The sequence below is a fragment of the Cyanistes caeruleus genome, chromosome 13, assembly GCF_971803275.1.
Source record: "Cyanistes caeruleus chromosome 13, bCyaCae1.hap1.1, whole genome shotgun sequence".
Classification (NCBI taxonomy): domain Eukaryota; kingdom Metazoa; phylum Chordata; class Aves; order Passeriformes; family Paridae; genus Cyanistes; species Cyanistes caeruleus.
Window position 1 is genome coordinate 4,677,304 of NC_141713.1, and position 24,324 is coordinate 4,701,627.

The 24,324-nt window shown below is 45.5% G+C and overlaps 1 protein-coding gene and 1 long non-coding RNA gene across 6 annotated transcripts in view; one reads left to right on the forward strand and one right to left on the reverse strand.

Annotated features, from left to right (window-relative positions):
* NR2F2 (nuclear receptor subfamily 2 group F member 2) lies at positions 1-14,282 on the reverse strand. 4 transcript variants are annotated; one of them, XM_086848329.1, is made up of 5 exons: positions 14,082-14,272; positions 13,716-13,834; positions 13,253-13,314; positions 4,896-5,423; positions 1-1,661 (listed from the first exon to the last, which is right to left on the reverse strand). In XM_086848329.1, exons 3-5 carry the CDS (start codon positions 13,293-13,295, stop codon positions 1,387-1,389), a joined length of 846 nt encoding a protein of 281 aa, XP_086704455.1. In that variant the 5' UTR covers positions 13,296-13,314; positions 13,716-13,834; positions 14,082-14,272; the 3' UTR covers positions 1-1,386. The 4 variants fall into 4 exon arrangements, with proteins under 4 accessions (XP_086704455.1, XP_086704457.1, XP_086704456.1 ...); XM_086848331.1 differs by lacking the exon at positions 13,716-13,834 and having other exon boundaries at positions 14,082-14,282; XM_086848330.1 differs by lacking the exons at positions 13,716-13,834; positions 14,082-14,272 and adding an exon at positions 13,637-13,713.
* LOC111934016 (uncharacterized) overlaps positions 10,915-24,324 on the forward strand; it is a 25,676-nt gene continuing 12,266 nt past the window's right edge. Inside the window, exons 1-3 of one of the 2 annotated variants that reach the window (XR_015275596.1) lie at positions 10,915-12,374; positions 12,450-12,604; positions 20,969-21,129. This is a non-coding gene — a long non-coding RNA (uncharacterized LOC111934016). Of the gene's footprint in view, positions 12,375-12,449; positions 12,605-20,428; positions 20,463-20,968; positions 21,130-24,324 lie in introns of both variants that reach the window. The other variant, XR_015275595.1, reaches the window with a different exon arrangement.

Consider the following 24,324-nt stretch of genomic DNA (forward strand, 5'->3'; position numbering starts at 1 on the left):
TTTCAGATATCAAATAATATTTTAATTTCTGAATACTTTCAATTTTCCTTGGAATATAACACACAAAGACTCGACCAAACAGTTCAGTTATTATAACTTTTACAGTATACAGAAATGTTGCACTTAAAAAAAAAAAAAAACCTTCAGTTTTTTTAAACACAAAACTGTAAACTCTAAGATACTGAATCAATCACGTTATCTATAAGTGCCAACAGTGTTATTTTGTCATGCTGATTTCAATGGTATTTTTTAAAAAGGGAAAATATCAACAATTATTATAATACAAAGGGCTTGCAAATATACAAACAGATAGAGGAGTTTAATAACAATTCATAATGAACTATGTGGAACCCAATTCAAATTACAAAAGTTCACTTTGCTTGTTTGCTTGTTTTTTTGCTTTTTTTTTTTTAAATCAAAACCGTAGTGTGTCTTGGACACAAAATCCTTCTACCTATAATAAATCCCCACAGTTCATTTTCTGTCCGAAATATCAAAAAAACCTAGATTTGGGGGGAGTTTATATGACACGTGTGGTTCATTCGGGTCTATATAATTATAGCTCTCTCAGCTTCAAGCTAGATTTTGGGTCACCACCTTAAGTGCGCTTCCATCATTGTGTTGTTGAGGGTTTTTTTTTTTTTTTTTTTTTTTTTACTCTTTTCCTTTCTTCCTATGATACTTTCGTGGACTCAGTTTTAATTCTTTCAGAACATATATTTTAAGGATACACAGTTTATTTTTTTTTTTTTTAAAGAAGCCAAGGTTATATCAAAAATTATTATAGAACCACAGAATAAACTGGTTTGAAACCAGAAAAATACAAAAAAGAACAGCTATAGGTACATAGACACATAGGACAATTAATAATTTGGAAAAAAAAGACTTACTTTCTTCCGTTCTGCTAATTTTCTCCAAATTTCCTTTAAATGCACTTTAAGCGAGATTTTTTTAAAAAGTTTACCCCCAAAAAAGAAAAAAAAAAGAAGAAAAAAGAAAAAAAGAAAAAGCCCACCATCGTTTCTTTTCTTCTTCTTTCTTATTTTCTTTCCCTCTTTTTTATTTTTTACAAAAAAAATGATAAGTAGCAAGTTTTTTTCTGAACGACACGGGAGTTTTTAATGCATTCTGTAAAAGTTCATTTGACAGTCTCTTTTTTTAATTCACAGTCCATTAATTTTTTCCTGTCTTCTCTTAGCAAACTTGTAACATCCTTTTACATCCTTTCTTAGCAGAAGGAAATTTAAGAAACAACCAGAACCCAAATGTCATTTGCTTTCCTTTCACTCTCATCTCCCTTCTCAATTTTGAAATTTTTTTTTTTTTGAAATTTTTGTCTTGTTTTATTTTTATTTATTTTTTTTTTTTCCCTCTCTCTCGAATGTTTTATTGAATGGACATGTAAGGCCAGTTAAAACTGCTGCCAGACAGTAACATATCCCTGATTAGGGTTTCTATGGGGGTTTTACCTACCAAACGGACGAAAAACAATTGCTCTATGACAGAAGAGGAGACAGTGCGAAGGGAGGGGAGACGTAGTAATAGCTTCCCGAATCGTGTTGGCTGGTTGGGATACTGGCTCCTAACATACTCTTCCAAAGCACACTGTGACTTCTCCTGTAAACTTTCAACATGGGCTACATCAGAGAGACCACAGGCATCTAGAAGAAAGTGTATTAAAAAAAAAAAAAAAAAAAAAAAAAAAGAAAGAAAAGAAAAAAAAAAAAAAGAAAGCAATCATCAGATTAAAAAGGTTTTGGTGGTTTGTGTTGGTTTTTTTTTTTAATTTTTAATTTGATGCTTTTTGGGTTGGTTTTTTTTTTGTTTTTGAAATGCCTAGGTTTAAGAGTCGATCGTGCGCCATCACCTTGCCCCCCAGAGTTTAAGTGGGTTTTACCAAAAGGGACAATCTCTCTGTGCATGTGTGTGAGTGTTTGTATTTCTCTCTCTCTTCTAGAGGGTCTCCTTTAGGACTGAGCTCAGCTCCCAGAGTCGAGATTTCTAATGGCACGACAGACCTGAGGGGTTGGCATGGAGGTGCTGGCCAAGCCTAATTTCATATATCTGTATTTTCTGGGGGAAAGGCTGGGGGGGCGGGGAGGGCTTGAGTCAAAAGGGGGGAAAGGGAGCCACTATTTCTCCACACCCCCCCTCCTTGGAAAATAATTGGGGAGAGCCTAACCCTGTGATGAGAAGGAATACTACTCAGAGTGATAGAAATCATAATAATAATAAAAAACTGGCCCAGCCAAAGATAATGGCGCCCCGGATCCAGCAACAGATTCTCCCCCAAAGAAGACAACGCGTTTTTCTTCAGTCTTTGAAACTGATTTAAGTGGCCCTTTAAAACTGATCTTGTCAGTTTAGCCTATTCAGAGGCAGCCATGCAAACTGTGATCTCTCTGTTCATTTGAGCTGTTTCTTTTCCCCCCTCTTTTCTTTTCTCTTTCTTTCTTCCCCCCCCTCCACTCCCCCCTCTTTTTTTTTCCTCTTCTTCTTCTTTTTAAACCTAAAGGCCCTTACAAGAAGAAAACTCCCTGATAGGGTCTGGACATTTTTTTCTCTTTTTTTTTTTTTTCTTTTTTTTTTTTTTCCTGATACGCTAAAATACAATAAGTTCCCTTTAAATCAGAGACGTCTGTGCTGAAAGAGCACAGGTTGTGACCTGACCTCCCTGTGGCTTTCCTAGGCACAGGGCTAACACATGCATATTCTGCGAGTCATTAGAACCCAGATTTTTCCCCCCTCCCTCTTAAAAGAGGCTGCAGCAAACATTATATGCATCTATGTGCGTCTGCTTTACATCAGGGAGGGTTATTGGGGTGCTGCAGAAGCTGCAAGCATCACCCTATATTTTTTTGCATGCGGCTGTCTTCCCCAGAATCAGATAACAAGAAACGTTTATCTAGTTGGGAGGCAATTTACACGCCAGGCCTCCCATTTTGAAAATAGTCATAAATTAAACAGTTACGACAGGATCGGACGATTGTTTTCTCAGAAGGAAAAAAAAAAAAAAAGAAAAAAAAAAAAGAAAAAAAAAAAGTGATTTGGGAGAAAAGGCAGGATTGGAAATAAACTCCTTGGTGTGGGTGTGAGCTGGGCAGGGGCTGGGGAGGGATGTGAGCGTGTGTGGGATCCTCGCTGAGCGGCTGAGCGAGGGAGAGGAAAATGCATTCTAGAAAAACGATAGAAAAATAAAATAAGCACCCCACGGACATCCCTTCCCACTTGGGATCTCTGTCTCCCTGTGGCTAGATGTGCCCTGCTCATTGATCACCTTAGGATTTAGCATGAGTAATTGGGGGGGAGAAGAAAAAAAAAAAAAAAAAAAGGAGAAGTTTTTTATGTGTAAAGCAATAATATATAAAAGGAAGTTTAGGTCACGACCCAGAACCTGGACAAAGTCCAGAAAATGACTTCGTTCCCCAGACCCCCTTTAACACAACAAGGAACGGATTGTGAGCCCTTCTTTTCCCACATAAACTACATTTTTTTCCTGTTTCCTGATATCAGGCTTTAAAAAACTCTGATGAGTAATTATTTTGCAGGTCCTGCTTCCATTCATATGTTTATCGCGTGGCCACTTTCCCAAGCGTCCAAATGAGTTACAGGCGAAATATATGTATTTTTAAATTTAATCCCCAAACTTCGAGGGCTCCAGCACACTGGGTTGCCGGTGCAGCCTCAAAGTTAGTGATCTGAGATAACGTATTGCACAAATTAGCAAGCAGATTTTTTTTTTTCTTTCCCTCAGAAGGAAAAAAAAAAAAAAAAAAAAAAAAATTTAGCCTCCAGAGTTAATATCAGGATTATTACTCACCCAGGTTAAACTCTAGTGCAAGCTAATTAGATTTCACAACGCACTCAATTATTGCTTTATAACTCATGCACTATTTCTAGGCAGCAAAAGTTGACACATATTTCCCCCCCCCTCCCCTCTTTGATTATCTAAGAAACACCTCGAGGTCTTTTCCTCGGGAGAGTCATGGTTGTGCCACCCCGGAATTACACTGCGGAGCGGCAGCTTCAGCCTCCTCTTACTTTTCCATACTATCCCTGTCTACTTATGGTAATGATCTTTTCGCACCCGCTGCTCGCTTTGGACTATGCAGTTCCTGCTGGGTATAAATGCAAACTTTTCCCCTTAGCTTAAATGACACAGAACTGCTCACTGCCACATTCAGTTTAAATCAGAGACAGCTCTTTGCAAAGTTGATTTATTTTATTTTATGGGATGGCAGGGAACATATTTTAAACTCAGATTTGCGCATTTAACTTTTTTTTTTTTTTTTTTTAATTCAATTTTTAATCCTGCAGGGCTTTTTTCCCTTCCTGGCTGCCCATAAAATGATCCTCTTTTTAAAGTGGTTTCACTGATAGGACGACTTGTATTTAACAACATCAAACAGATTTTGCTGCTGTTTGGATGCGTGTCATTAAATGCAACAACCCAGAGCTATACTGTTAAATAAAATATTATTTTCAATGGGAAGAGCGCAGTCTCTCGTGGCGAATGGGTGCCTCTTCCCGGGCCCCTTCTTTCCCAGTCCCCAGCCTTATTCAGCTAGGGTTGGGGTGTATTTTGGCTGTTTTTTTAAATTCTTTTTAAAAAAATAAATATAAATAATAAAAAAAAAAGTGTGTGTGTGTGTGTTTTATTTTTATTTCATTTTTTTTTCTGATTTGCAATCCCTGGAAGATGGGATGCTCGGATCCGAGGCCCTGCAGGGGAGAGCACAGGGCACCGCTTCCTAAAAGGAAAAGAGACCGCGCTGGTTCTCGGGGGGCAGGGAGAGGGGATGGGGTGCAGGCAATAACACTTTGCAAGAGCAAGCAGTTCTCAAGGGGGGCCCGGGGAAGGAGAAAAAAAAAAGGAGCAAAGAAATGCCGCCTACCTGAGGTGAAGAGGACTATGGCCTTTAAACAGCTATATTCTGCAGAGTCGACATGCAATGCTTTCAGTTTTTCTACTTGCTCTTGGAAGATTCGTATGTGGTCCATAAAGGCGACCACTCGGTCAGCAGACATTGGCGAAGCGTGGAGGCCAGCAGCTGCCAGGAGCGGAGCTACGTGGAGGGGCATGGAGCACTGGGCAGCGTTGAGGACAAATAACTCGCTCCAGGTCAGCCTCAGGAGGGCCACCTGGTCTGTGATCTGGAGGTCTGGGAAGAAGGGGATATTCCTGGCCCACTCCACCGCGCTGAAGAGCATCCTAGCTGCCAGTTCACAAATGTTCTCGATGCCCATGATGTTGTTGGGTTGCATGCACTGACTGCCAAAGCGGGAGGTGGGGTAGGGCTCTGCTCTCAGAAGAAGGGAGATATATCCGGATAGGTAGGAATGGCAGTTGAGAGGGTCCCCATTTGTCAAGGCGAACTGACCATGAGTTGGCTGTGTGGGTGGCATTCTGCCCCTCTGGACCGCTGCAGTAAATAAAGAAGAAACTACAGCTATTAATATCTGAATTGCGACCATCGGTTCAAATACAGCCTGCTTTGTGTGCTTGTGCGTGCCTGTGTGACCCCGGACCCGGCCAGCTTCAGGGGGAACATGCATTTTCCCAGCCAGAGTTCAGCCCCAGCCCCGCTCTAAGGCTCCGCAGTTCTCGGGTCAAGTCAAAGCAACAATAAAAGCTGAGGGACGCTGTGGGCTCGGCCAGGGCTGCTGAGAGAGCCCGGCTCCTCACTTCCCAAAACACACCACAGTCCAGTTATCCCCCCCTCCCCTCCACCGCCACCCCCTCCTTCAAGAGATGCAGGATACGTCTTTGTGTGGTTTTTCTCCATTACACCTAAACCAGTTCATTGATTTGAGGCTGGGGGAGCGGGATGGGGAAGGAGGAGGGGAGAAGGAAGAAACACTTCAGTTCGAAATCCCCGGCTCTGGTCCCACACGCGTTTCTCGCCCACTGAATACATTGTTGCTGCTGGTATTATATATCCCCCACTCTCGTAAAAAATACCAAAGGAGGCAAAATCACCCCACAACATCCCCGGCAGGTCCCCTGGTGAGGCTGAGGGCATTATCCAAAGGCACCTTCCCCCGCTGCCCATGGAAAGTGGGCCTTTCATTTTGTTAATAAATTTACACGGTGACAGCGAGAGAAAAAGGAGAGAGAAAAAGGGCTCAGAGGCAGAGAGACGACAAGAAGGGAGAACGCCTAAAAATGTGCTTGATTTATATTTGTTATCGCCTGTATTCCAAGGTTAGTTACTCTTGCAGAAACACAAAGAGAGGAGCCCGGCGAGTCCCAAGCCCCCTCACCCTTAACCTACATAGCAGCGTCCAGACACAGAGCACGCACTGGAAAACTGCAGGCTCACATTTCCCGTCTAATTTTATATCACAAAGACTCCACTTGCAGAGATCCGAGCACCCCACACTTACTTCTGGACTGCTCCTTACACCCCCCACCCCATCCCTTCTACCCCCTCCTGCCTCTCCCGGAGGAACAAGAAAATAAGAGGAAGAAGAGAAAAGTGAGGTAATAACAACCAGGAAAGGCAGGCACACGGCAGTGTGTATATACACACACACACACACACGCGTGGAGATGTGTGTGTGTACATATATTTTTAAAGGAGGAAAAAAATCCGGCTGGGAATCCACAGTGGAGTGCTGTAGAGCCTCGGTAGGGTGAGTCCCATTGTAATAGTAATTTGAACCGCCTGTGTAAAATTGCAATCTAAGGCAGGGTGCTGGAGGATATATATATATGTGTGTGTGTGTGTGTGTGTGTGTGTATGTGTGTGCATCTCGGGAGGCTCCGTGTCTGTGTGTGTACACACACGCACAGACACACACACACACACACACACACACAGGGCTGCTCGGGGGACGGGGGCTAAGGCTGAGCATGCAGGAGGAAACACGAAGGAAAAGTAACCACACGTCAGAATCATCATCTCTCTCCTAAGCAGCGTGAAACTAAAAATCCACTTTCAATAAACCTCCATCAGCAAAATCAAAACAAACACAAATCAATTACGAGTGCAGGAGAAAGCATGCGAGAGCCCCTGCCTCCCTGCCCACCCTCCCCAACACCGCTTTCTTTCATTACGAGAAAGTTTCTGGCCGGTTTATTCGAGGGGGGTGTTTGGGGGGGAGGAAAGGTTCTGGTTGGGTTTGGGGTTTGGAGAGGAAGGTTAAAAATACTAAGAGTAATTATATATATTATTTAAAAATAATAAAAAAAGAAAAACCAAACAAACCCCAAAACGCAGCGAGTGAAAAAAAAATTGCAAAACAAATGAAATCCCAATACCTTCCCGTCTCATGCCAACTTTGAGGCATTTTTTGAGGCGGCAGTACTGACACTGATTGCGGTGGTGCTGGTCAATGGGACAGTTCCTGTTGGCACGACAAGTGTAGCTGAGATTCCTCCTTACACTCCGCTTGAAGAAACTCTTGCAACCCTCGCAGGTAAACTGGCCATAATGTTTGCCACTAGACTTGTCCCCACAAACCACACATTCAATGTGCTGCTGCTGCTGCTGCTTGTCTCCTTGGTTCTGCTGGCTCGGCGGGTTGGTCTGGGCTGGCGTACTGGGAGGGCCCCCGGGCCCCGGGGTCTGTGGGGTGTGCGGGGCCCCGGCCGGGGGTCCCTGCACCGGCGGGGCTTGCGAAGGCTGCGTTCCCTGAGCTCCGGGCACATCGTCCTGGGGGTCTCGCCACGCACCGACTACCATTGCCATATCTATTGGACACCGTTGCCAAACTTCCTGTTCCCCCTTTATTTTCAAAGTTTGTTTGCTTTGCTTTTCAGATCAGCTTTGCAGCAGTCTTTTTATTTTTTGTCCTCCCCTCTCTCTCTCTCTCTCTCTTTCCCTCTCTCTCTTTTGTTGTTTTGCCTTTTTTTTTTTTTTTTTTTTTTTTTTTTCAGGAGGGTCGGGGTGGGGGGGATCTCCCGGTACCGGCGAAGGTGCAGAAGCACGGGGCGATGGAGGTGTGTGTGCGGGGGGGCGAGGTGCGAGTCGATTGTCTGGGCTCCAGGAGAGCAAAGTAAAGGGGTGGTGGGGGTGGGGGAGAGAGGGGGAGAGAGAGAGAGAGAGAGAGGAGAAAAAAAAAAAAAATCTCTTCAAAGATCTCCCTCTCTCTCTCTTAGAGCTGATCTGCAGCAGAGTAGTTGAAGGAGGAGAGGCGGGTGTCTGGGGGCCAGGTCCAGGGAAGCTCGCAGTCAGCCATTCAGGAAAGCCATCAAAATAAGAATGAATAAAAGGTTAAAGATTACACACACAGCGGAAAAAAACACGCACAGCGGAGGAGACTCTTCTCGGCGCGGAGAGCGGTCGGTCTCGCCGTAGTTTTTGGAAGTCCAGCTTGCAGCAGCAACATCAACTGCGATCGCTTTGTTTTTGTGGGCTTTTTTTTTCCTCCTCCTCCTCTTTCCTCCTCTCTCTCTGCTCTGTCTCTCCTCCCTCCTTCGCTCGCTTTAATTCTTCCTCTCCGCCGCTCCGCCCGGCCGCTGCGCTCTTGCTCTCACTCGCTCCCTCTTTTGGGCTCGGGGGTGTGGGGGGGCTGTTGGCTTTTTTTTTTTTTCCTCCTCCTCCTCGCTCTCTTTTTTTTTTTTTTTTGTTTTATAAAAAAATTCTTATTATCGTTACGATTACGATTATTATGAATTATTATTATGATTGTTTATTTGTTCCTCCTCCTCCTCCTCCTCCTCTCCGGCGCCGCCGCTCTGCTCCGCTCTGCCCCGCTCCGCCGGTTCGCCGCTCCCGCCGCGCCGCGTCCCCGCCGCCGCTCCCGCTCCCGCCGCCGCTCGGGTGCTGCTGCCGCCGCTCCCGCCGCCGCCGCTCCCGCCGCCGCTGCCGCCGCCGCCGCGCTGCCTTATGCTGCTTCTGCCGCCTCGCAAGTGGGCTCTCGCCTCCGCGCCGCCGGTGCTCACGGCGCGGGCAGGGGGAGGGGGGCCGCGGGGCGGGGGGGAGGGAAGGAGTCAACTCGCCAGCGCAGCAGCGCCCAGCCAGCCAGGATGATAAAAGAGGGGAGCGGGAGGAGGAGGAGGAGGAGGAGGAGGAGGAGGAGAGGAGGAGGAGGAGGAGGAGGAGGAGGAGGAGGAGGAGGGAGAGAGAGAGAGAGAGAGGGAAGGATCATAACCCAGCGCGCAGCATCGCTCCTCAGCCGGGGAGGGAGGGAGGAGGGGAAAAAAATCACCACGGGGAGAGCGCGCCAGCGCTCCCCCCCCCCCCGCCCCAAAATAAAAAGAAGCAGGGGCTCCCCCCCGCTCCCCTCCCCTCGCGGCGACGGGGAGGGGCGGCGCGGGGCGGGGCGGGCGGGCGGTGCGGGCGGCGTGTGGGCCGAGGAGCGGCGAGCGCGCTCCCCGCCGGCCGCTCGCCCCGCTGGCGGGAGAGTGAACTTTGACACGGCTGCTGCAACTCAGCGCGCGTCGCCATGGCGACCGCGCGCCTTATAAGGCAACCGGGCCGGCGCCTGACTGGCCAGGAGCGCGCGCCCCGCCCCCCGGCCCTCATTGGGCCGCGCCGCCCTTGCGCGGCCCGCCATGGCCGCCGCCGCCGCCCGCGCGGTCCTAGCGCCGCCCGCCGCCCCGCGCCCGCCGCCCCGCGCCCTCACGCCCCGCCGGGGCCAGGGGTTAAGGCGAGCCCGGCGTGCGGAGCGCGGCGCCGCCGCCGCCTCACCTGGGGCTGCCCGCCGGGGCACGGCCCCGGGGGTCGGAGGGGGCGGCGGGTGCAAAGCGGAAAGCGGGCGCTAAAGCGAGGTAAAACTCCACGGAATGAAGTGAAGCCGAGCCCCGGCGCTGCCGCCGCCGCCGCCGCGGGGAAGGGGCGGCCGCAGGTTCCCCGCAAGCGGACGGGAAGCGGGGTACGGGCTGGCGCCCGCCGGAGGTCTCACGGCGGAGCCCCCCGGCCCCGCTCCGGGCACCTGCGCTCGCCGCGGCCGCTCCGTGCCCCGGCCGCCCGCCCGAGCCGTGCCCCGGCCGCCCGCGGAGCCGCGCCGAGCCCGGCCGGGCTGCGCCGAGCGGAGCCGAGCGGAGCCGAGCGGAGCCGAGCGGAGCCTGCCCGCCGCCGGAGCTCCGGGACCGGCCGCTCGCACAGCCCGGCCCCGGCGGGGCGCGGGGGCTCCGCTCGAGCGCTCCTCGTTCCCGCTCGCCCCGAAGCGAGGGGACCGCGGCTCCGCTCCAGGCAGCAGCGAAGCCCGGCACGCCGCTCCGCCGAGCGTGACAGCCGTGCCTTTCGCTCGGCATCGCCGCGGCGCCGCTCGCCTCAACCCCTTTAACTTTATTTCGGGGTTTTGCGGGTTCGGGGCTTTCATGACCACACGTACCCCGCCGCTGTAACGCGGCCTCGGTGCTGTACCGCGAACATGTAACAGAGCTAAGCACGGGGACGTGTTTATTTCCCGCTGAATGGAGCCACCGGCCAGCCGAGCGGGGACTCGAGTCCTTCTCCCGGTGAAAATGGCCAAAAGACGCTCGAACAAGCGAAGGGACGGAGAGATAAAATAGAAAACATGTCAACACAGAGAGAAAAATGCCCGGCCGGAGCATTCCTCCTCTGCGAACACACGCGAATAAGGGCGCTCACATCCCAGCCGGTCACCAAGCCCGGCCGCGGGGACACAGACCTGGGCACAGCTCTGGGAGGGATTGATTGCCCCTCACCACCTCACACACACTTTTTCATGTTGCCGCATGCCCACATACTTCTGCCGCAGAAATAATACATGTGGCTAAAGCCGCAGGTGCGGAGGTGGCTGGAAAGTTGTAAAAAGCACCTCGACTCGAGGGTGTCCTGCCTGGAAAGCCGCTGTGTTCAGACCCCACGGGCGAAGAGGTTTTTGCGACTCAATTTCAAAGACAAGGCTGCAGCGTTGCCATTGATCCTCATGGAGCAAAAAATAACCTTTACCCGAAACAGTGACCAGCAGGGAGTGGGAAGACAGAAAAGTGGGAAAGGAATCTTTCCTGGTTAAAATGTGGGGAACTGCCTTAGGATTTCCAAACAAGCCAGAGCTGAGGAGGTCACCTTTCGGGGAGGGTAGGAGAAGGTGGGGGTTCAAAATGCAGAATAGTCACAGATTATTGCTGATGTTGAATTTCCTGAGGAAAAAAAATAAAAGCCAAAACCCAAAGCACAACCCAACACCAACCTTTCCTGTCTAGAATCTGACAAAGTAAACAGGATTAATTCACCATATGAAAAAAACGTAAACGCCGTCCTAACAAATGCAGAAATCAGAAGAGAAAGCGGTTTTAACAGGGCGCACAATATTAATAGTTTGAACGTATGATCGTAAAAATGAAAAACCATTGATACACGCTTAAAAGCCGCCGTATACGCTGATTGCTCAAGCATTAATGAAGAATGCCCCAGATTAACTATTTGCTCTTCGAGGGATACAGCGATATAACTATCTATTAGCACCATTAGATGCTTTGCTATTTATTTGAAAACACCCCTGCGAGTGGGTTGAGACAGAAGAGATGAATGTAAAAATGAACTGCAGCTAATTTCGCTAAATAATTCTCGAAACCTGAGCGCCTCGCAAGGAAGGGGGAGATTCTCCACTGTCCTTCTCTGAGGCTAATGACAATAGAAATGCTCTGGTTTAAAAGTGAGACCGTATTGGTTTTCCAAATAAACAAACGCATCCCTCCTGCCATTTTACTGCAGATGTAAATTTATTTTAATGAGAGGGAGTGGAAGGATTTATTTTGCTAAAATAGAGTTGGGGATAGAGCCGGTGTAAATCTTTAGGTTTCAAAAAGAGAGGAGGAAGGAGGGGGAAGCTGCTTTCCTGGCAGAAAGCTGCCTAACAGTCCTCTAATTCTTTCTAGATTAAATCGCAATATGAATACAGCATCGAACAAATACCGAGTTTCGCTCTGAACTCAGTGGAAAGCAGTTACGTCTAACAGAATTCAATGAATTCCTCTTCTCCCTCAATGTAGTATGTGTGTGTTTTTCTCTTCCACCACACTGAAGTTCCATGAATAGGGAAAGTGGCTCCTATTGTGTGCCTCTGAACTTCCAAGTCAATGCAATTTTTAACCACTGGCTTGTGGTACTTTGAAAATCACCAGGGGCTGTCAGAGTTGGGTCCTCTGAAAAATTTACAGTGCTAAATCAGAGCATATGCTGTGAGAGAGGAAAAAAAATTGCTTAAGATTGGAGCAAGTACAGTATCTGGCTGCCCCCTAGTGTAAGTCTCTTATCTGCCTAAAATTCAACTTTAAAAGAAAAGGATCTCTTAAAGGGAAACGACTTTTGGCTCACGTATGCATACGAGAATGAAACTTCTGTACATTTTAATCTGATTAATTCCTAAGGATTTAAAATTAATTGGCTTGGGCACTCCTAGACCGGACTATAAGATTTCTGCATCAGGGTTTCTGCGAGAGCTGTGCCGAATAGGTATTTTTAAGGGATAGTGGTAAGGGATGGGGGGGGTGGGAATCCTGTTTTGTGATTTTTTTTTTTTTTAACGAGGATCCAAGCCTCGCTTGCTGTTGTCAGAGCAAAACACTTCAGCTGCTTAAAGTCAGATCTACGTCTTTTGCAATAATATTTTAAAAAAAAAAAAAAAAAAAGGATAAATAATTGCCTTAAAGCCTCAGCCGAACTGCCAACCACACCTTCGGATGGTGAGTATATTCCAGCTTCTTTCCATTGTACTTGCTTAGCCAGGGAAGGGACCGGAGGGGGAGAGGGGATCTCGGCGCTCTACCTTCACCACCGACTTTTTTTTTTTTTTTTTTTTTTTTTTTTTCCCCTTCCTCCCCCCCCCCCCAAAAAAAAAAAAAAAAAATCCCCGCTGCCGGCTGCACACGGGGACGCGATCCCGGGCAGTTTAATACCTATCACTTAAGTTAAGAGCCTGGTCCTGCCCTCCCACCCTCCGGAGCAGGTCTGTCCGCGCTGCCCCCGAGCAGCCCCGGCTCCGGCCGCTGCTCCTGGGGAAATGACTTGGAGGCGCTTTGCCTCGGACCTGCAAGCCGGGTCCGCTCCTTGGGTTTGTTCGCTTGTTTGTTTGTTTGCTGCTTTGCTTTATTTAGCTAAAGGACGTGCTAACTGATGGTGCTGCAATTACACATACTTGGGTCTGCCCCCCTCCCCTCTTCCCCTCCTTAGAGCAACCCACGTAACCTTAGAAACGATCGTTTAAGACGCACGTTAGCTAACATTTGCTTTTTTGGATTTTTTGTTTTCCTTAAAAGAGAAACACAAGAATCACAACACATTGCCCGAAAAAAGTGTCAAAGAAGAAGAAAAAAAACTATAAGTAAACATACCAAAACCATATTTGCCTTGTTCAAGGTCCCAAATCGCTTGCATCTTCCTTTTTCTACCTCTCCTTTAGTTTGGCAGGTGAAACAAACAAATAAAAAAAAAAAAAAAATCAGACCGCTGTTTGCCCCCCAGAAAGATGTGCGTTGGGTAATTAAAGAGAAGTCTCCTTCTTGGTGTTTATCTAAGCGATTGTGCAAACTGATTAAAAAAAAAAAAAAAAAAAGAGAGAGAGCGAAAAAAAAAAAAAAAAAGTAAAGTTACAGCCTTCAGGGGGGGAAAAAAAGGAAGCAAGGTGAAGGGAATAGATTTCCCACAACCTAAAGGGAAGTGCTTTCGATGTATTATTAGCGATCAGCCCTGGGAGAGAGAGGAAAAAAAAAACACACCCTGAACACACTCTAACTTTACACAGACAAGATTTCAGGGGGGGCTTTGTACACAGCTGCTTAGGAATGTGCGCCTTGCCTTTAAGAAAAAATCCCCAAGCCCAAGGTAGGAGATGTCTTTGAGTGATCCTTGTCTCATTTCATTCCTTAGAAGGAAGAGCGTCTCGCTACACCTTGTTTGGAGCTGGAAAGGCGAGACTTAAAAAAAAAAAAAAAATAGAAAGAAAAAGAAAAAAAAAAAGGAAAAAAAAAAAGGAAAAATATTCACAACCCACCCTTCCAATTGGGGAGAAAAAAAAAAAAATAAGAGAGGGAAATCTCCTAAGTTAATGACTGTGGGGGTAGGATGGATGCGACTGATTTCAGCCCCCCCTCCCCCCTTTCCCACCTCCCCCCTCCCCGGCAGATAAAAAAAAAAAAACGAAAAGGAAAAAAAAAAGCCAACCGCAAACAACTACAGGCTGGACTATCAACACATGCACCGAAGGGGAAAAAATATATAGTGTCCTGTGTAGGGTCGGCAGGGAACGCAAGCACACGCTAAAGCAAGTTGGGAAAGAATCCGAGCTAATCAGCAATCTCTTTCTCTCTCTCTCCTTCTCTGCCTCTCCCCCCCTCTCTCTCTCTCACTGCCCCTGAGATCCCAGCTCGAAAGAGGTACTCCACATTTTTTCATTACCAAAAATCCGTTGCAATAATCATTTGTTGCTAATTGAAACCCTTGGAGACATTTTTCCCCACCCCCTTCACAAACATGGCAACTTTTAGTCATGGGAAGCACGTTTAGTTTTATTTTATTAAAAAAAAAAAAAAAAAAAAAATACGGTTAGGAAAAGGCTGAATCTTTCACCCACGAAAAATATCAGCGAGTCAGCCCCCTTCCCCAGGATGGGAGGGGGGGAGTGGGGGGAACGGGACCCCGGTACAGTGAGGGCTTGGGAAAATTTGGAATACATTATACCGCATTTGGCAGGAGAATACTCTCCAACTAATGGATTCCTGCTCCTTTTTGTGTATGTGTGTGTATCAGTGTGGGGGGTTTCTGGAAAGAGGGGTGGTGGTCGTGGTGGTGGGGAGCCGAGCTTTTATTTTAAGAAACTGTTAGGGTAGGGAGTGTGTCATACTTGACAAATGGAACAAACGCTCTTCCATTTCTTGCTTGTCCTTGCCTTAAAACAGGAATTAAGTTAACCACAGTGCTGCATGTTAATTGCATGTTTACTGGGCTAATGAAAATTACAAAAGGGTTTTGCCACCTCGATCGGTGATGAAAAAGTATGAAGGCGATTGTCATTGCAGCCTTCGGGGAGGGCCCGGGGGTGGGGAGGAAGGACCGGCCACGAACAATATTGATCAGAAGAAGGATAAATCTTTTAACTGCTTGTTAATACCATAAATATGGTCTACACAAGTTTCCACTCTTGTTAAGTCTAATCAGTACATGGAAGATGGAGACATAGCCCACTTGAATGAATTTTTATTATTGCCAGAGGGGTACTTACATCTGTGGGCTCCCTCCCCTCCTCAGTCTGAGCACCCCCCCGGCCCTCCTTCCAAAATCCCCCCTTGCAGAGGAGGATCGTGAAGGTGTGCAGAAAGCACAGGAGACAAATCCAAGCTTTTTTGTCCTTTCTTCATTTTTCCCCAAATGTTCCTATTTTTGTAAAGCTGGACGGGTCATGGCGGGGAAAGCCTAAAGGGGGGAGCCCCCTGACCGACCCCCCCACCCCGCCCCCCTTTTTATTCTTGAGATCTCTGGATGAAAGGCTGACCCAGTAATTCAGTTTGATGATAACCATTTTCATGCTTGAAAACAATCTGCCAAATTAAACCTAAATGGAAAGAGCAGTGGGAAAGGTAGCGAGAGCATGGCATTTTGAAATCCCCCCCACCTCTCCGAAAGGGATTGTTTGGCCAAAGGAGGAGGGAAAGGCAATTAAATAGACTAAAGATGATTTAAATCCCAACCAAAAATAATTCCAGGGAGAAGTTTGCCCCCTCCGGTGCTGCCCAACCCTGGATTTGAAAACTTTGGCCCAACTTGTGGCAATAGCTACAACTTTGCTCCTCAGGGGTCAGAGGTGAGGGCTATTTTAACCCTAAAAGCCTGCGAGTGACCAAGGTTGCGGCTGGGCTCGCAGCACTAATAGCCATAATTACCTCCTCCCCTTCCAGGGACATTCCTCGCAGCAGCAGTGTTAGACCTCGAATTGAAGAAAATCCTGGAGTTGAACATATCTTCGGGGGTAAATAACAGCAATATGAAGGAATTTCAGAGCTCTCCCTTTTGCTTGGGGGGATTGAAGCTTTTTTCCTTTTTTTTCCTCTTTTTTCCTTTTTTCCTCCTTTTTCTCCCCCCCCCCCCTCCTTTGCCAGCATTCCCAAGGCGCTGGGTCTTTGTCTTAGAAGGAATGGAGTGTCTGAATGGTGTGAAAGGGACAGAGAGGGTTGCTTCAAATCGATTTTACTTGTCCTCTCTGTCTTTTCGGATCAACGCCCTTCAATGGACACATAGGTGCTCTTTCAACCAAAAACTTGTGCAACATTTTCTGCCTGTATTGGTGCTAAATACAATAAATGCTGGGCAGATTTTTTTTTTCTTTCTTTCCAAAGCAGAAAGCACCCTAATTAAATTGTTTTATATGGACAGTCAAGACAGACCAATTAAGTATGCATTAGTATAAAGATATATTCGAGAGATAAGCGCTCTATAGGAGCCCTGTCTAGGCAAGGTGTGGAAAGTGTCCTCTCGAAGAGAGGCTGTGAGCAGGGTTTCATATGGATTTTTCCCCTCCATTGCCTCCTATACTCCAGTAACGGGCTGAATAAGTTAGCGAAAAGCCATTAGTGAAAGTGGTTTCTAAACAAAGTTAACAGGTGGATGTAGCTGGTTTTACATTTGAATAACAGTCGCACATCTGTAATACACAGCCCTGGATTTATGAAGCGCCTGTGCAGGCAATGTCCATTTGCAGAGATAAACGCCTTCGACCTAGAGCTGAGGTGCAAACGCACACGCACGGGAATAAAATAAATATCTGGGCACCTCTGTGGGCTGCAGGACATGGTGTGAGTGAGTGAGCACACACAGACGATGCAGATATCACCGTGTAGCCATTGTGTGGAGGCACCCACACAGCAGCACTGCTGTCTCGGACCTCTCGCCGGGCACAGCACACTCCTGGGCTAATTGCAAGGGGAGGCATTGGCTTTCCCAGGGGTGAAATAGCACATCAGGATAAAACATACACACACGCCAACTTCTCTTGCTGCCCATTTTATCACTCTGGGAAAGCTCTCTTTATGGTTAACCACAGGAAACGGGCTTTAAGCTCTTCTCCATTTCCATTATTATTATTATTATTATTATTTCCTTCACTGCAGATTTGCCATGTCGTTCAAAAAAAAGCACCCCAAACATAAAAAAACCAGACAAACAAACAAAAAAGCCCTGAGCCCCCAGCCCTGCCTGAGCCTGCTGCTGGGACAGGGACGGGCAGAGCGGCGGGATGCGATGGGGAGGAGGAGGGAGGAGGGCTGGAAGTTGCTGGGGCACCCTCCATCCCTGGCCACGCCGTTCCCAGCGGCGGAGGCTGAGCCGGGGGAGCGAGCCCTGTGGCCGGAGGTGCTGCAGGGTGCGAGAGGGGAATCGCCCTTTAGCAGCGCAGAGAGAGGACAGGCTTTGCCTGGAGGGCTCGGGGCTTTCGGGGGTGCTGCCCGCCTTGAGCCCCATTTTCCAGCAGCGCTCTGCGTGTGCCAGCCCATCCCAGGGATGTGCGAGACGGGGATGAATAAGCCATTCCTTGCTTAGGTGCTTTAATGGCACGGTAAACAGGTTAGAAACAGACGTTTTTAAAGACTCAGTTTTTCTTTATTGGTCACCTTCGAGGATAAATCATAACAGACAGTATGGGGGGCAAAGAATTCATCTAAAGGAGATCTCAGCAAGTCACTACCCGGACAATAGTCCACCTCCTGTTGGGTTGCGTATTGATCAGGAGAGGAGCTGAGGATGTCGCCACACTAAATATTTACTGATCACACACAAATAGCCGCGACTTGAACGATTTTCTCCTGTGAGGAGAGCAGAGAGAGAAGGGTAAATCATTTTATTAGTGTGTATAAAGCAAAGAGCACACTCTGGCTTGGAGTGTTTTAAAATGTGTCTTCAGCTGGATGAAAAGAGTTAGGGAAATCGATATGGAGTGATTAGACGAACCAGTCGTGTCAAAGAGAGAGGCTGTGAATTTCATGGATTTGGTTATACCGGGAGGGGGAAAATATACCGAGAGATTAAAGGGAGGAACCCATTGTAGCAGAGCCAATGAAAAAATAATATCTAATCAGAGCCGGCAAAGGTAGGGACGGGATAAGACCCACATTTCTAAAGAATCACATCAGCTGGAGAGGGATCAGGGACACAGATGAAAGAGGCAAACGGGGGGAGAGCTGGAGAGTAGGAGCCTAGAAATGCTACAGAGCAAATCCAGGAGAGGCAGAGAAAAGTCGCCTCTGTGGAGCAAAGCTGAGATACCACGAAAATGGGGACAAAAGGCTCAGAAGCGAGGGAGAGGGCTGGAGTAAGCGGGCGCCTGCCTTGGAGGTGAAGTTGAGGGGTGCCCAGCCCGTGTAGCCACCAGGCAGAGAGGGCTCTGACAGCACATCCAGCTCCCATCCGAGGGGTTTAAATCCTTCTCCTACAAGTTTGTTCTCCCCTCTCCTTCCCGCCCCCCTCCCTCCCCACAAGCAAATGTGGTGAGTAAAATGGATTTTAGCGTTTAACCACCTCGTTTTATCCACGTAATGACAAGGCTCGTAATATGTAATCTACAGATTACTGCCATTCGAGGGTGACCACAAGTGGCATAAAAAAAAATTAAAAAAAAAATAAAAAATAAAATAATGCAGCATTTTTGCAAATGACAAAATGACTAAAATCAGCCCTTGCTTTAAGTATTGAAGTTGGGGAGTTGCTGCTGCAGGATTTTATCGGTCGAAGAGAGCAATTTAGCCGTGGCTCAGGTACAGCCCTGGGGTGTCTCGGCGGATTAAAGAAAACTTTGCTGGAGACAAGCAAATATCTGAGTGCCAAAGGGCAGAAAGCTGGGAGTAGGACAGGGCTTTGCCATGCCACGTTAAAATACGTTCTGTGGGGATGCTAGGGATTATTATTATTATTATTTTGCCTCGAATCCGTGATGGTTGGCCCGTGTTCACATGCTCTCTTCTCTCCGCGTATTTGTCTTTAGCAGAAAATAGGATGCGACTGCAGAGAGCTAAGTCAGAGCAGCGAGAGAAAGTTTGAACCGCACTTTAAATGATGCTGATTGCTGGGAGGGAGGAAAGACATCCCAAGCTAGGAACCGAGGAGTAAAACTGATGTGAAAACAGCTTTTCACTTCTCCTCCAAGTGCTAATTTTGCTACTGTAAACAAACACTGAAGTTAGAAACAGCTGCAAATAGCCTGCCGGGCACCCAGGGCTCAGGGACCGGAGGGGGTTGACTTTTGTTCATCTCTCGGGCTGAATTTTCCCCCAGCTTTATTTTTTGTTGTTGTTTTTTGTTGTTTTTTTGGTTTTTTTTTTTACCCCGAAATGAGAGGGCTGATGCTGATTTCATTTGTGGAGAAGGGACAAAGTACAGGCGCACTGAGAGCGTTCCATGAGAGCCCATGGAGCGCAGGCAGCCCGGCTGGATCACAAATGCAACAGGAAACCTCGGGACAGACCCAGCCTAATTAACAGTTTTCCATAGCTGAAGCGATTTTTAAGAATCCCAGTGGATTAGCCCAATATGTTCAGGTGTGAGGCTACGAGGGCCTATAACTCCTTTCACTATAATCTTATAACCTCCTTACCTAATTCCTTAGATTGCAGATAGGAAGAGTCTGACCCTGGAGGTCGTAAAGAGCTGGGTTTCATTAACCCTTCCCTCCCCGGCGCCGCTCCAAGGTTAACTGCGCCGGGCTGTGTGCTCGGGGGAGCGAGGGAGGGCGGCCAGGAGAAAGGGATTTGCAAGAGGGGTCGATCCGACGGGAGGGCAAGGCTTAAAATGATTTCTGCTCCCTTCATTCCCTCCCTTCAGCCAAAGGAAATATGGAAATAGGGGAATTTTTCTCCTTCCCATGCATCCGGAGGTGCGTGAATGTACGGATGTTTGGGGAGGCAATTCATCCCCTTTACACCATTTCATTATTGTTTATTATTTTTTAAATTATTTTTTTTTCCCTTCAAACGTGGAGGAAATGAAACATTCTAGAACCATCAGCAAAAAGCAAAGCAATCTCCATCTTTAGGACCAGCACCAATCTCTTGAGCTTCTTGTCCACAGTAGAGCTGTAATCTTTAAAGAAAAAAAAAAATATCTAGAAAAGCTTCTCAGACTGTATTTGCCTGGGAACACACCTGGTTTATATTTTAATAGGTAGTTACATTGTATTGATTCAGGGTACATCATTGATGTTGAAAGTTAATAACTCAAATTATATCTATCTGCCTACATACATAATTGCATACACACTATAACACTGGAGGAATTTGCATTTTGCAGCACATTCTTTGTTCTTAAATCTTTTAACACACTGAGTTGTTCCTTTGAAGAAAATGTTATTGAACCACATGTTTAAGGAAAAGAGGCTTCTAAACTATATGTTTAAGCAATGAAATTGTTGAGTGAAATACAGATTTCTTTGTATCTCACACAAACCTTGCCACACGCCAATCTTAACCTACACATCGAACTGCCTTTTTTTTTTCTTTTTTTTTTTTTTTCTTTTTTTTTTTTCCTCCCAGTTAGAAGGCAGAAATATGTGAACTGCTGAGAGAGGTGGGTACTTTTTGGTAAGTATGTTTAGATATGATCTTCAGATACATTTATTGTACTTTCAAATTCTTGGGATACTAATTGAGCTAGCAAACAATATCCCAGCTGAATGTCTCAGCTTCTTCCCTATTTAACAGGCTTTAGTGTAGAAGTATATTGTAGCCATCCTTCTACTAAACAATGTAGCTGAGGAGTCAGCAAAAAATGAAAAAAACATGTTAAAACCAAATTATAATTGCTGCCTTATATCTGACTCTTCTTGCTTTCTGCAGTCCTAATGAACTCTTTAAAGTTTTATTTATTTATTTATTTATTTCTGACTGACAGATCAAAAATAATTAGCAGAATCAGAAACAGCCGGGAAGCTTGCAATAATGTGTCTAAATATTTCATATTGCTACTTATAATACCAGCCCTTCAGTTGTAAAAAGGAACCATTCCCTATTTATTCTGTGGTGGTTTATAAATACAGAAGGATAGATTCTTTTTTTTTTTTTTTATTTTCCCAGGGCCTGCCTCAGCGATGCCATAAATAGAGATTGAGCTATCAGGAGGAAAAAAAAAAAAGGAGAAAGAATAAAATAAAAGCAAAAACCCTGGACAGGAATAGAGACAGACAGATAAATGTATAACTGCATCTGAACAATGTTACGTGGCACATTAGGAGTTGGTAAAAAAATTTAAATTTATCGCATATTTATAACCTCATAATTAAAATACGTTCTTATCTCTCTCCTCTGAAAGGTTGCAGCTTTCTTGGAAGTATTTTGAGTGCATATTTTAAACTCCATGTCTTGAATTGAATTAAGATGAGCTGTTTTGCCCAAGAGTAAAGCCCTTGTTTACAATTTAATATTTAACTTTCAGCTGCCTAGCCATCGCCATATCATTTTCTTTAGATTTCACCTCCTTACATTTGCAGGCTTTATTTAAAATGATGTTAGATTATATCAAATCCTAATTTCTTGTCATAAGAAATGAATCAGTATGATCCAAAACAGTCCCCCTGGTCTGATCGAGGTAAATTGGATGAGGATCTTTCACATTCAAAGGGTTAAAGCTAAACCGAAAACTTTAAAGCAAGGAGATACCAGCAAACAGTGAAAAATGGTACATCTGCTCCTTCTTGACAAGCTTGCATTATATCACATGTAAGGAAGCCCAAATTTTTGAATCTAAGACCAGTTTTAGTTTTTAATAGGAAATAATTACATGGAACTTTATTTCCAGAGAGAACGTCCCTTCCAGCTACAGTGTTTTGCTTTGATCTAAGTATTAACTGGTAATAAAATAACCATATTTTGGATCCTAAGCATATTGATGCTTAGAGGAATGTTATGCTTTCAATCAAATTTTAACTTTAGATTATCCAAAGGTATTCATCCTTCTTTTGTCAGAAACCAATTTGCTCTCTTGCTCCTACAGCTACTCACATGTGGTTTGGTATACTTTGTTATTTTATAGTGGAATTTGCACTATCGAGGTGGAAAACTTTTAGATGGAATGAGATCATGTTCCAGCCTGGAAATTTGGGCTGTTTCTCACACAGGTCCCCAGTCCAGCCCTTCTTTACACTTGTTGTGCACCACAACCATCGCTCACCTCCGAGGGCGACCACCGAGACAGGATTTTGTTTTTAATATTCAGATTTTTCATTTAATTTTTTTTTTTTTTTTTAACATGGAGAATCAATCATTTGGACCCATCCTGAACAATTAACCTCCCCTTTATATTACAGCCCCAAGTGCAGTACTTTATAAAGACATGAAAAGGACATCCCAGTCAGCAGGACCTGAGCCCAGGCTTGTCACAGAGTATAAAAGGAGAGAGAAGGGGAGTTTTTATCTCTTTGCCCCACCAATTCTTAATAGTTCTAAGTTTCAGTGTGACAATAAAACAGTTTTGATAACATAGCTCATGGGTTTCTCTGCCACATAAAGTTTTCTTAATAATAAAAAAGAAGAAACTTTATCCCTGCTAAATTAAAATAGGGCAGATGTTGGATATGGTTCATATTAGCCAGCCTTTCACCCCTTTGCCCCTGGCACTAAAGTTCTGACTTTTTCTTTCTACTATGTCTGTTTCTAACTGAAAGGTATTATTCCTGCCCTGGCTCTCTTCTTCTATTTATTTTTTCAGTGTCTAAAATTAAACCTATTCATTTAGTAATATACATTCTATTTCACATTGCTAAACCTGGCCAGAGAGGCGAAACATTTTCCAAAAAAGTGATGCACCACTGACCTTAAAAGAAAACACGAAGCAGGGAAAGCTGTTCTTAAAAGGTTTATTTCTAGAGAATTTTGTGGCTCTGTTGACATTATAGGGATAATGGCTGTATTGCAATGGGCTTTCAAGGCCCAAGAGGTTTATGTTTTCTTCTGACCATAAGTCTAATAAAATTTTAAAGGTGCACAAAGTCTCATCATTTTAGATATTTAAAACTAGCTTGAAAAAAATCTCTTGGGAAACATATATTGTGGTGGATAGCCCCACTGAGAAAGCAGGGGATAGACAAAAAAAAATACCCGGAGCGCAAACCCAAATAAACCCCCCCAGTATTTTTCATGCTAGCTCTATGAAAATCCTGGCTGTTAAACTCCCAAGGATAGTACAGCTCTTTTCTCCAGGACTGTGCAGATAGAATTTATTGTCCATTTGGAATGATCAAGTTTAGGCTAATAAAAGGCCCTCTGTAAGCAGAAATGCCCAAGTTGATGTTAGGCAGAGTTTTCAATGGTGGAGTTTATACAGGACGGGGGCTCTGCACTATTTGAAATAACTCCCATCCCAGCAGCTGAAGATGATCTGACACACAAGTAAACGTTAGCAGGCAGTGACTGAAGGTTAATCAGAGCTGCTTTCTGAGCTGGGTGCTTGGAAGCAAAAAAAAGTGAAAGCTGCTTTCTCTAGCCCTTCCCTATGCTAAGGTGCTGCTAACTTTTATGATTTTTTTCCCCCTTTCCTCTTTTACTATCTGTCTTTGTGCCTGAGGGCCAGTGAAAGAACACTGCAGATTCTAGATTGCTTTCAGAGTTTCCCTTTGCTGATGATGGATTACCATGTCAATTTAAACGGCATAGGATTAATTTGTTTCAATGATTTCTCTTTAGGCTGAATGCCAGTCTTTTTTTTCTATCTCTCTCCTTGCTCTGCAGAAAAAATAATAACAACAATAATAATAATAAATCCTTAAACCCCCCAAACACTTTTGAGATCCCGTGTTAAAAAGACAATAATAGAAATAGACAAGTTAGGTGTAATGTTGCAACACAGTTGTAGGTTTGAGTGTTTTTATCTCGTTCTAAGGGGCTGCAGCATACAGTCAGTCACATTAAAATGAAATTGGATCCAACGTTTATTCAATAAATACTTGTCTTGTAGGTAATCCAGAACAGAGTGCTTTTGACACATAAGGACTTAATTTGTCTTGGATAACAAGTTATTAATATGGCACATTTAAACTTGCCACCTACAATAAGGTCATTTAGATCTATAATACGACTCACGAGAGAACTTCATAAAGCCAGAAACAAAGTTTGAAACTGCCTCTGAGGCGCGGAGCAGACGCACGGCTCACGGTTTGCTCTTTTCAGAAGAAAGTTCAGAGCAAGTAGGAGCCACCCAAACCCAAATGGTGTGCATCTGCTCCTCTTTGAAAGGCAAACGTAAATGGAGCAAGGAGGGGAGAAAAAAAAAAAAAAAAAAAAAAAAAGGAACCCAAACACACATTTTTGAATGAGTAAGCTTTAAAGCTGTGCTGCGTCTGCTCGCAAACTCATCGCAGCTTTGAAAGTGAAAAAACAACATTTGGTTCAGAGTGGAAATTCGCCTGCATTTGCACCCTACCTCTTCCATGTGCTTC

Coding starts and splice junctions, on each gene's coding strand:
- NR2F2 (XM_023933861.2), bottom strand. CDS start 7,694: ATGGCAATGGTAGTCGGTGCGTGGCGAGACCCCCAGGACGATGTGCCC. Junction 5,424..7,264: donor AGTTGGCATGAGACGGGAAG/GTATTGGGATTT, acceptor TATTTACTGCAG/CGGTCCAGAGGGGCAGAATG. Junction 1,662..4,895: donor CATAGTCCTCTTCACCTCAG/GTAGGCGGCATT, acceptor ACTTTCTTCTAG/ATGCCTGTGGTCTCTCTGAT.